Below are 11,345 nucleotides of genomic sequence, written 5' to 3' on the forward strand. Positions count from 1 at the left end.
CCTGTCCTGGAACTAGCTCTGTAGACCAGGCTGGTCTCGAACTCACAGAGATCCACCTGCCTCTGCCTCCCGAGTGCTGGGATTAAAGGCGTGCGCCGCGCCACCACCTCCCGGCTCAAGGTCTTTCTCTTTTGTTATCATCTTTTGTTTTTGAGACAGGGCCTCTCTACAGCAGACCAGACTGTCCTCAAGCTCAAAGTGATCTGCTTGCCTCAGTACTGGGATTAAAGGTGTGCACCACTACATTAGTCTTTGTCAAAGTCTCTTCATATGCTTATGCACTGTGTGGCTTGGCCAGCCAAAGAAATAGGATCATAGTTTTGTAAAACTTAACTTAGCCACAGATTCTTTTGGGTGGTGGTGGTAGTGAGACTTCTGTTACAGGAATGTTTTTCTTAGGGCATATTTTGAGAGACAAACGAACAGCCTCTCAGAATGTTAGATCAGTGATGTGAGCATGTCATTTTTCTGCATTCTACTTGGTTACCGTGCTCTTTATATTGAAAAGCATATGGCTAGAGACACTCTGTGAGTTGGGGGTGGGGTGGTGATAAATTTATGGGACATGTTACTAGCCAAGGCTGGGCCAGAAAGCTGGCATCTTAACTGCTCCTTGGGAAAAGATTGAACACATAAGTAAATCTAATACTTGGTTTAGGTGGGATGAAGAAATAAACGTTGTTGTGACTCTGATCTAAAAGTTAGCAAGACTTTTTAGATTATTCAACCAGTTAGGCAGGGGAGTAAGATGTGGACTCAGAGCAAGGCTCCTTGAGTCATAAGACTTGACTCACCTCAGGTCTGCTAATCATGCCAGGCCCCTCTCATCATGTTAACTTGTGCAACTGAGGCAATCTCTTCCTCCCAGGGTCTTAGAAATGTCAAATAAATTGCCCAAGTATTGAGTGAATGAAAGTGTCTTGCGACCTGCACACTGCCAGAGGTAGATGCTGTCTAAGGGAACATATGGAAATATGGAGAGAAAAGGGAATTGCTTGAGGAAGTGGAATAAAGTCTTTTCCTCTGCTTTGGACTAGAGTAAAATTAAATGTGTAAAACACTTGTTATGAATGGTGGTAGTAGGGAGACAGGATTGTTTTGGTTATCCATCTGTTTTAGGGTGAGAGATTTCTATGAGCCAGTAATTTTTTTGTGTAGCCACTGTGAAGCAAATGCCAGTTAAAAATGCCTCAGTTGGTGGCACAATGTGACCCTTGCCTCTTTTCTAAAGGTGGGTTGATAACTACAACAGGTAAAATCCTTTAATTGAAAATAAAATATATGCACAAATAATAGGTCAAAGCTATTATTTGTGTACCCAACACACTTACCTTGTACACCGCTTTAAAATTTTTCATTATATTTATTTATTGTGTATGTGGGGGTGCCACAGTAATATGTAGAGGACAACTTGTAGCAGTCAGTTCTCTCTATACACCGTGTGGGTCTTGGGGGTCAGGCTCAAGTTGGATAGCAAGTGATCGTCTCGCTTGCCCATGTACTTCTTTTTTTAAGAGAAGAACCTAAGCTTCATTGTCACGGTGTGTTCTGCACTTTGAAATTGTATCATGGTTGTGACATCTTTGGGCAGTGATGAGGTGAAGCACATGCAGCATAAGCAGTAGCATAGACCTTATTTCTGTGTAGGTATACGCTTTTTAAGGGTCAGAAAAGGAGGAACATTACATTCATTGTTGTTAGCCACACAGGAATGTACTGTAAATGTGCAGAATGACGTGCATGGTTTATCTGAACCATTGCTCAGAGACATCCTGCTCTTTGACTTTATTTTTTTAATCTTTGAATTCATCTTTTTTAATATTTATCTTTTTTTAGTACAGACCCTCAGCTTTACACATGCCAAGCAAGTACCCAACCACTGAGTCACAATCCAGATTTCTTTTTAAAATTCTGTTTGTTGAAGTACAATTGTCACACAACAAAACCGACTCTGCTTGTAGTGTGCCCTGTAAGAGTACCTTGTTTGTATGAGTTTTGACAGATACATGGAGTCATTTGTGTAACAACCTCCACATTGGTACAGAAACTGCTTTGATTATCCCCTAAATTCCTTTGTATTCCCGTATAGTCATACTCTTACTCCACCCGAACCCCCTAGAGCTACTGGATCTCTTTCCTTCTGTCTGTTCTAGATTTTATGTAAATAGAATCATACTCTCCTGATTGTGACTCTGAAGAAACCTTGATAAAATTCTAATGTTCAAAGTTTTTTCCCTATGAAAAGGTGTTATCACTTTCTAGGGATAGTTCCAGAGTCATGTTTCAGAAGGAAAATGTGGTCATTTTACTTGGCATATACCCATCCCCTACTTCCACTGCCTTGTGGAGTTCATCTATTATGATCATTCTCTAAAGGTATTTTAGGTTACTAGGCATCCTATGCTGATTTTGGTCCCAGAAGCTCAGAATTAAGTATTTTAAGGAACTTCTCACTAGTAAGGGAAATATACCCTTCAATGTATAGGAAGTACCAGGTCCACTAAAGAATGACCTAGAATGGGCCTGTATGTTATTTGCTAGTCATTTTGTACTTTTTCAAAAGGAGTAGAATAAAATGTAGAGGAAAATCAGTGCTGCTTATGAAGCTAGGATGGCACTGTAGCCGTGTGCACAGCTCTTTGAGCAGACATGTAGAAATCACAGGTGCAGTACCTAAGTACCATTCTATAATGGCTCCTTTTTTTACTTACAGACTATTACTTTCTTTAACCAACCTCATCTAGATAAGACCTTACATAATTAATACAGTGCAGTACTCTTGTACACATGGAATAAATGTACTTGAACTCTTCTAGACCAGTTCTTTCTAACCCCAAACCAACATGGTTAACTGGGATAATTTTTTTCCATACTTGACAACAGCATTAAACTTTCCAGCAATTCAAGTTATACACATGTGTGAGTACTTCCATGGAAAGGCCAGTGTGTAGCACCAGTGGTGGCATCTTTTCCAAGCTTTGCATAATCTGAACAGAGTTAGAGAGACATCCAGCATACTTGACTTTTAAAAAGCCAGACATCAGCAAAGTTATGTTTCTGTTGTGGTGCCTGGTTGCATCTTTTATGAGTTTCTTAGTATAAAGGCACTTTGAGTCCTACAATTGTATTTAATTATCTTCTTAATCTTGTGATGATACTGCAGCATCTCCTGCTAAATTCCAAAATTAAAGGGAAGCACGTGTCAAGAGAGCTGTGTAGTTTATTAATATATGTTATATTAATGTTTATTAATTTCTGTATGTTTATGAGTTTAAGATTTACATACTGGACTGTACAAACTTGATTTAGTGTTTTTAACATGTTAGTTATGCTTCAGATGAAAGACAGTGTCTCAAGTTACCAATAGAAGGATCTTTTCGTTTGTTCTGAGAGACTTAGTGAATGTATGGAGCTTGATGTTGTGGAATCATTTTTTTTTTAAGGCTACGAAAACGACTCTGTAGAGGACTTGAAGGAGATGGCTTCCTCCGCATCTTCTCGGAAGAGAGGGAAAAGAAGATACTTCTGGGAATACAGTGAACAACTTACACAATCACAACAAGAGAGGATTCTGAGGCCATCTGAGTGGAACCGAGACACCTTGCCAAGTAATATGTACCAGAGAAATGGTTTACATCATGGTAAGAGGGGTTCAGAAATATTTAGTGCCCATTTCTCTTTTTTAGGGGGTGGAGGTATTTTATTTTGAGCCTTTGAGATGGGCTCTTGGTATGTAATCTAGACTGACCTCTAACTCTGTAACCCAGTGTGGCCTTGAGCTTTGAATCCCTCTACTTCTTTCTTCCAGATTGTAGGACTATAGGTATATGCCACCATATCTGTCTGGTGTCACTGTAAACAGAGATAATGTACCCTAATGCTTAGTGTGCGTGGGTTTTCAGCCCTTCACAGTCAGCTAGAGAGGGCATTGAAGAGAGCTTTTTAGTCATAATTGTTCCTTCTTACACAAAGCTTCCGTCGGGGTGGATAGCCATCATTTCTGGTCCCCTTTTCCTCCACTCCAAGAAATGGCCAAGAGACTGCTGCTTCTTGACCTGTCCAAAAACAAGCAACACACTAGGGAGAAAGCAGAAGAACTTCCTCATCACTCTCATTTTCTTCTACCGCAGACTTAATTTAATGGGGAGATTGAACTGTAAAAGGTGACAGGAAGAAAAGAAAAGGGGAAAAAGTGGAAAAGGGGAGTTTATAGAAATCAGGAGAAGTTAATGGTTTCAGTAGATACCTTAGTTAGGGTTTCTATTGCTGTGAGGAAACACCATGACCAAAAGGCAAGTTGTGGAGGAAAGGGTTGCATTTTAGCTTTGCTATTTCATCACTGAAGGAAATCAGGACAGGAACTCAAACAGGGTAGGATTCTGGAGGTAGGAGCTGATGCAGAGGCCATGGAGGAGTGCTGCCTACTTGCTCTGTATGGTTTACTCAACCTCCTTTCTTACAAAACCCAGGAACACCAGCTCAGGGATGACCCCACCCACAGTGGGCTAGGCCCTCCTCCATTGATCACTAAGTAAACACCTTACAGCTGGATCTCATGGAGGCATTTCCTCAACTGAGGCTCCTTCTTCTCTAATGACTCTAGCTTCTGTCAAGTTGACATTCAAAACTACCTAGTACAGTAGATCAGGACTGGAATTATGAATCCAGAAAGCTGTGATTACATAGAATTTCTTCTGTTGTTTTCACAGTAGCTCCAGATAGTCTGTCAAAAAGACAGAGAGAAGGTATGAGTGAGATCAGTAAAGAGTGCACACTCATGCCACAAACTTCACTGGCTGAGCATTTTGGAAGACAACAATTGATCCCCAGTCTCTCTGATACTGGGGCCTTGTTTTTCTAGTCACAGATCTATACTACATTCAGTGAATTTTTATATCCAGACTTAAAAAAAAAACAAATGAAAAAATGAAGTCCAGTCAATAATTCCAGGTAGCTTGTGATGAGTCTTAGGAAAGCTGTTGGGCATGCAGTAATACTTGAGAGGAATGAACTGGGACTGGGGTTTGGCTCAGGGGTCATGCTTACCTAGTATGCGTGAGGCCCTGGGGTTCACTGGATTGGGCATTTAGGAGATGGAGAGAAGAGAGGGAAGTGAAGGAGGAAGCTGAAGAGGAGCTTTTAAAACAAGGTGACCCCCCTCCTTTTTTTTTTTTTTTGTCTAACAGCTTCTTTATTCTTAGTATCATGAATTGGTTTAGGTAAACTTACCTGGATTTTTGTGTCAGATACTTAGTCCTTCTATGCAGAGAGTTAGGACTTTGATACACAGGGGTTCAAACCTAGAGGGGAGTAGCACTGATACAGTGTTTAATCCAGGGCTTCATGCATCCAGTCAGTAATTCTGCCACTCACTGAGATGTATCCCTAGGGTACTTCCATTTCTCTAGCAGCAGGACTAGGCAGAGGGAGAGGCTAGCCCTTCTAAGTTAGGAAGTTAAACATTCTGTATCTCCTGAAATGTGCCAGGGCATCTAAAATGAAAAGTGACTGATGGTGACTATAGAAATTGCATGTCTTGGGCTGGAGAGATGGCTCAGAGGTTAAGAGCATTATCTGCTCTTCCAAAGGTCCTGAGTTCAATTCTCAGCAACCACATGGTGGCTCACAGCCATCTGTAATGGGGTCTGGTGTCCTCTTCTGGTCTGCAGGCATACACACAGACTGAATATTGTATACATAATAAGTAAATAAATTAATTAATTTAAAAAAAGAAATTGCATGTCTTTTTCACTAAAATGATCTAACTTAAACTCCCTTCAAATGACCTGTAGGGAAATATGCAGTTAAGAAGTCACGGAGAACTGATGTGGAAGACCTGACTCCAAACCCTAAAAAACTGCTCCAGATTGGTAATGAACTACGAAAGCTGAATAAAGTGATTAGTGACCTGACTCCAGTCAGTGAGCTTCCCTTAACAGCCCGGCCAAGGTCAAGGAAGGAAAAAAATAAACTGGCTTCCAGGTAAATTCTAATGATGTTCACCCATGTGAGTAGTCTCTAGGGGGTAAGATTAGACCTTGAGATTTTGTAGAACAGGTGACTTTCAGAAATTATTTGCTAAATAGCTACTATAGCAAGGTTTGTTGATGTTTTAAGTAAAGATGGCATTTATGCTCTTAAGTAAAAGTATTGGGGATGAGGCAAACAGAGTCAGTGCATTGTATTATGGTATAACTTGAAAGCCTTAAAACTCAGGTTTGCTTTTTTGGTAAGTGAGGTTGATTGAAGATAGTTAAAAGTAAAATTCACCCATTTAGGTATAATATTATAAGCTTGAGGAACATAATAACTAACCACCAACATGATCAAGATGAGATACATTAACGTTTTTATCACCTTAGAAAATTATAAAAACAAATTCCTCACCCTAGGCCTTTCACAACCATTGATCTGTTTTATTTTATGTGTATGGGTGTTTTGCCTGCATGTATGTCCATATACCACTTGCAGGCCTGGCATCCACAGAAGCCCGAAGAGAGTATTGGATCCACAGATGGTTGTGTGACATTGGATGGGTGCTGGGAATTGAACCCAGGGAGCTCTGGAAGAACAGCCAGTGCTTTGAACTGCTGAGCCATCTCTCAAGACCCTGTTGATTTTTCTTCTTCCTCTTCCTCTTCTTTTTAAATTAACAGTATCTCATAGTGATCTGTCCTTTTCCAGAATGTCATAGGGATAATGTACTGTAGTAGTCTTTAGTCTGTCTGTCTTTAGCTTAATGTGACACATTTGAGACCCATCCATGGTGTCTCAAATGGTGGGCTACTGATTTCTTTTATTACTGTATAGTCAGTCTTTATAGGAATATCACACAGTTTATCTGCTTACCTGCTGTAAAGGACCTTGGAGTTCCTTCCAGATTTTGGCATGTTTGAATAAAGCTACTCTAAACATTGACTTACAGGTGTTTGTGTGGGTATGAGTTACATTCCTTTTGAATAAATGCCCAGGTCTATATTGTATGGTTTATCTTTGTAAAAAAGCTATCAACCATGCTGCCTTCCAGAGTAACTGAGAAGTGTTTTACATCCACCACGACAGATGGGGCTTTACTTTCTTCAAATCTTCTACAGCAGTTGGAGTCTTGTCTGTTGTTGTTTGCTTATTTTGTTAAAGTTACTTTAATAAGTATCTACATAACAGCTCTAGTTTTTGAATGTGTGCTTAATTTTTAAAAGTTGATTTGGATAAATGGTGATGTGTGCTTTATAATTCAGTTCTTTGATAGATATCATTAAACAAGTGACTTAGAGTTACTATTAGGAATATTAGGGACTGGAGAATGGCTCAGAGGATAAGAATATTTGCTCTTCCAGGGAACACCTAAATTCTGTTCCCAGCACCCACATGGTGCTCAAAACTGCCTGTAACTCCAGCTCCACAAGGATCCAGTGACTTCTGGCCTCTGTAGGCACCTACATACATAAGGCTTTTTACTCAATATTGACGTACATGTAAATAAAAATAAATTAAAAAAAAAAAAAAACGCCTTATGGATGCCAGAGAGGTGACTTCAGCAAGTACAAGAACAAGCTTCATGAAGCAGGTGTGGTATCCAGATCCCACAGTAGAAGAAGAGAACCAACTTCTAAAGCCTGTCTTCTGACCTCCACACATGCCACCTTCACATAAACTCTCTGCTCTCTACCATGCATGCACACATACACCCACATGCTCACGCACACTCTCTAATGCACGCACATACCAGAAGAAAAAGAAGGCAATTTCAAAGAAGGGTGTTTAATAATAGCAAATCCTTTTGCTACTATCATTCTTTTTTTAAAAAATCTTTTATTTATGGAAATATATTCTGACAGCTCTTGAAGTGAAAAATAAACTGATAGTAGCTCTTCCTTTCACAGAGCTTGTAGACTAAAGAAGAAAGCTCAATATGAAGCTAATAAAGTGAAGTTGTGGGGCCTCAACACTGAATACGGTAAGCCCCAGTCTTCAGTTTCACTTTTTCTCCTTGGTTTGCATATTCTCCTCCTTGAGCATACTATTTGGCTCTCCTCTTTTATTGTTCTTTTGTGAGAGGAGAGGGTTTGAGACAACACAGCCACAGTTGTCCTGGAACTCACTGTGTAAACCAGGCTGGCCTGAAACTCACAGAGATCCACCTGTCTCTGCCTCCCAAGTACTGGGATTAAAGGTGTAAGCCACCACCATCCAGGTTGGCACTCCTCATTTGCATTTATCTATTTAGAAAGTCACATGCCCACTGTCAATTCATTCTTGTCTTCAAGATTGACAAGATTTGTGGTTCCTTAGGCAAATGACACTACTGTTGACATACGCTAATTCATGGTCCAGTTTTCCTTGTTATGGTTGTATTTCTAGGTTAGCCAGTGTGGCCTATTGATTTTTACTATTTCCCTTCTTTTCAGTTGTGGATTTTTGTAGGTCTGTATTGTTCACATTGGTTACATATTGAAATCCCTCTATATATATTAAAATAAAGATTTCTGGAATTTCTTAAATCTTACGAATTGCATGAGAATTTAAGACTCCTTTTCTTTCTCTCCTTTTTTAATTTTTTTTATTTTGCCATTGTTGAATATCTCAACATTGTAGGCTTAGCTAGCCTAGAATTTGCTGTTATAGACCAGGCTAGCCACACACTTTCAGAGGTCCTTCTGCTTCTGTTTTCTGAGTATTGAGTTAAAGATATGCACCATCATATCCAACAGAATTCATATTTTTGACACGCCTCATATTCTAGGTTATTTTGTTGTTTTCTTATTTATTTTTTACATAGTTAAGAATCTAACCCAGGGTTTTGTGCATGCTAGTAGGTGAGTGTTCAATCCTGAGCTGTGTGCATAGCCCTTTCTTTTTATCGAATATAGTTTGTTACATAATTAAAAGCAAACTCCCCCTTGTTAGTGACATATTCTAAGTGTTTGCTTCTGTCTTCTAGACAATTTATTGTTTGTAATCAACTCCATCAAACAAGACATTGTAAACCGAGTTCAGAATCCAAGAGAAGAGAGAGGACCCAGCATGGGGCAGAAACTTGAAATCCTCATTAAGGACACACTCGGTAAGGAGAACATTATTAGATAGCAACAGCTTGTACTGTGTGGTGCCAGAGTCAAAGAGTTCTGTCATTTTAAGGAAACTCATGTTCTCAGTGCTCTCCCCACTTCATTCCTGCCTCATCACCTCCCGCCCTGCCCCAGGATTTATCACTGTCAGTATTTTTACGAGAGCCTAACAAACTTGTGCCTCTGGATTCTCATCCCTGACCAGGTTGTACATAGTGGAGAGGACTAGAGAGGCCAGGCTGGTTGGTGGCTTGTGGGAGGAATGACTAGGACATATGAGATACTGCAGGGCCAGGAGGTGCACTAAGAGTGAATCACAGGGCTGCACAGCTTATTGCTGTCCCAGAAAGCCCCAGACTTGTCACAGTAAAAAGCTAGTGTTCATCTTGAGTATAATCAAAAACAATCTCAGATGAAAAATAGGTCAAAAAACAAGTACTTTCCTAGACAGTCACTGTTTGCCTGTGAAATTGCACACAGAAAGCAGTAAGGCAGTTTGCTTGACCTAAGTAGATGGACGATTTTATAGCAGCCTTTTTTTTTTTTTTTTTTTTTTTTGGTTTTTGGTTTTTGGTTTTTTTCGAGACAGGGTTTCTCTGTAGCTTTGGAGCCTGTCCTGGATCTAGCTCTTCTAGACTAGGTTGGCCTCGAACTCACAGAGATCTGCCTGCCTCTTCCTCCCCGAGTGCTGGGATTAAAGGTGTACAACATCACCACTCCAGCTGATTTTATGTATTCTTTCAAAGAACTTCCAGTATTCTTTAAAAGCATCCCAGTTTTCATGTGTTGGTTTGAGGGAGAACTTAATATCATAAAATTACTTTTTACCTTTTTGGTTTTTTATTTAAAAGCTTTTGCATACCCATTAAGTATGTGTTCTCTTATACTAGACAGACAGTTTGACCTGTTGCAAAGTGCTTGGCATATATTTTCTTCCCTTGAATGTCCTGAGGATGTTTTTCATTTTCTTCTGGCATAAAGTGTTTTTGTTAAAGAACTGATCCCTGAATTAGTGTTTCTTTTTTTTTTTTTTTTTTTCCGAGACAGGGTTTCTCTGTGGTTTTGGAGCCTGTCCTGGAACCAGGCTGGTCTCGAACTCACAGAGATCCGCCTGCCTCTGCCTCCCGAGTGCTGGGATTAAAGGCGTGCGCCACCACCACCCGGCTTGAATTAGTGTTTGTTGGTGGGTTGTTTGTTACCCTTGCATTAGATACATAAGATTCCTGCTCCCTTGTTTCTCTCAGTGTGCTTTGAGGTTTCTGTGTTACTGGGCTTCTTCTGCTTCTCCTGAGGACACCTGAACACCTGTATGTCAGATCTGCCTTGCTCATCTCTACTCTTTGTTACTTCTTCTTGAACCACTTTTGTCTCCTCATTTCTTTTTTTTTTTCATTTTCACTTTCTCTTAGTGCTCTTGTGTCATGTTGTGGGGTTGGGGGGGGGGGTCATGGAAGTCAGGGTCTCAAATACACTCAACAATACTACTACCCCTGAGCCATAGCCTCACCTTTTCTTGTTGCTTTTGTTTGTTTGTTAGCTTAAGGAATTTTCCTTTTATTTTCATTGTTTACCAGGTCAGAGGACAACTTGGAGGAGTGGCTCTCTCCTACCATGTGGGTCCTAGGGCAAAAACTCAAGTTATCAGGCTTGGCAGCAAACACTTTTACCACTGAACCATCTTACCATCTCCCTTCCACTTTTTGATGGTCTTTCTAATGTAGTTCAAACTGACCTCAAACTCAGGCAATCCTCCCTTCTTATGACATGAATATGGAGGTCAGAGGACTTACATCATGTAGGTTCCATAGATGGAACTCAGATTATCAGTCTTGGTGGCAAGTGCCTTTATATACACTGAGCCTTCTTCCTCTTTCATGTCTTACGGCATTTTCTTCACTATTGTTCAGTTTATTTTGAAATAACAGTAGGCTAGGTTATGATATTTATGATCCAGTCTTTAGGTATGCCTTTCATTGTTTGTAGATATCATCTGATCTTTCTTTCATCTTTCTTTCTTTCTTTCTTTCTTTCTTTCTTTCTTTCTTTCTTTCTTTCTTTCTTTCCTCTTCTGTCTGTCTGTCTGTCTGTCCATCTCTCTGTTTCTCTCTTTCTTTGAGACAGGGTTTCTCTGTATAGCCCTAGCTGTCCTAGAACTCGCTTTGTAGACCAGTTGGCCTCAATCTCACAGAGATCTGCCTGCCTCTGTCTCCCAAGTGCTGGGATTAAAGGTGTGTGCCTTTAATCCACCTGCTTCCTCTTTTCTTTTTTTTTTTTTTT

General features: G+C 40.1%; 1 protein-coding gene across 4 annotated transcripts in view; it reads left to right on the forward strand.

The window, feature by feature from the left end:
• Crebrf (CREB3 regulatory factor) overlaps window positions 1-11,345 on the forward strand; it is a 74,789-nt gene that overhangs the window by 52,639 nt on the left and 10,805 nt on the right. For all 4 annotated transcript variants that reach the window (XM_005349019.3, XM_026780797.1, XM_026780798.1 and 1 more), the window contains 4 exons: window positions 3,444-3,641; window positions 5,793-5,982; window positions 7,884-7,957; window positions 8,942-9,064. In XM_005349019.3, coding sequence (XP_005349076.1) covers window positions 3,444-3,641; window positions 5,793-5,982; window positions 7,884-7,957; window positions 8,942-9,064 — 585 coding nt within the window. The remainder of the gene's footprint in view (window positions 1-3,443; window positions 3,642-5,792; window positions 5,983-7,883; window positions 7,958-8,941; window positions 9,065-11,345) is intronic.

Source organism: Microtus ochrogaster, chromosome 7, assembly GCF_000317375.1.
Source record: "Microtus ochrogaster isolate Prairie Vole_2 chromosome 7, MicOch1.0, whole genome shotgun sequence".
Taxonomy (NCBI): Eukaryota; Metazoa; Chordata; class Mammalia; order Rodentia; family Cricetidae; genus Microtus; species Microtus ochrogaster.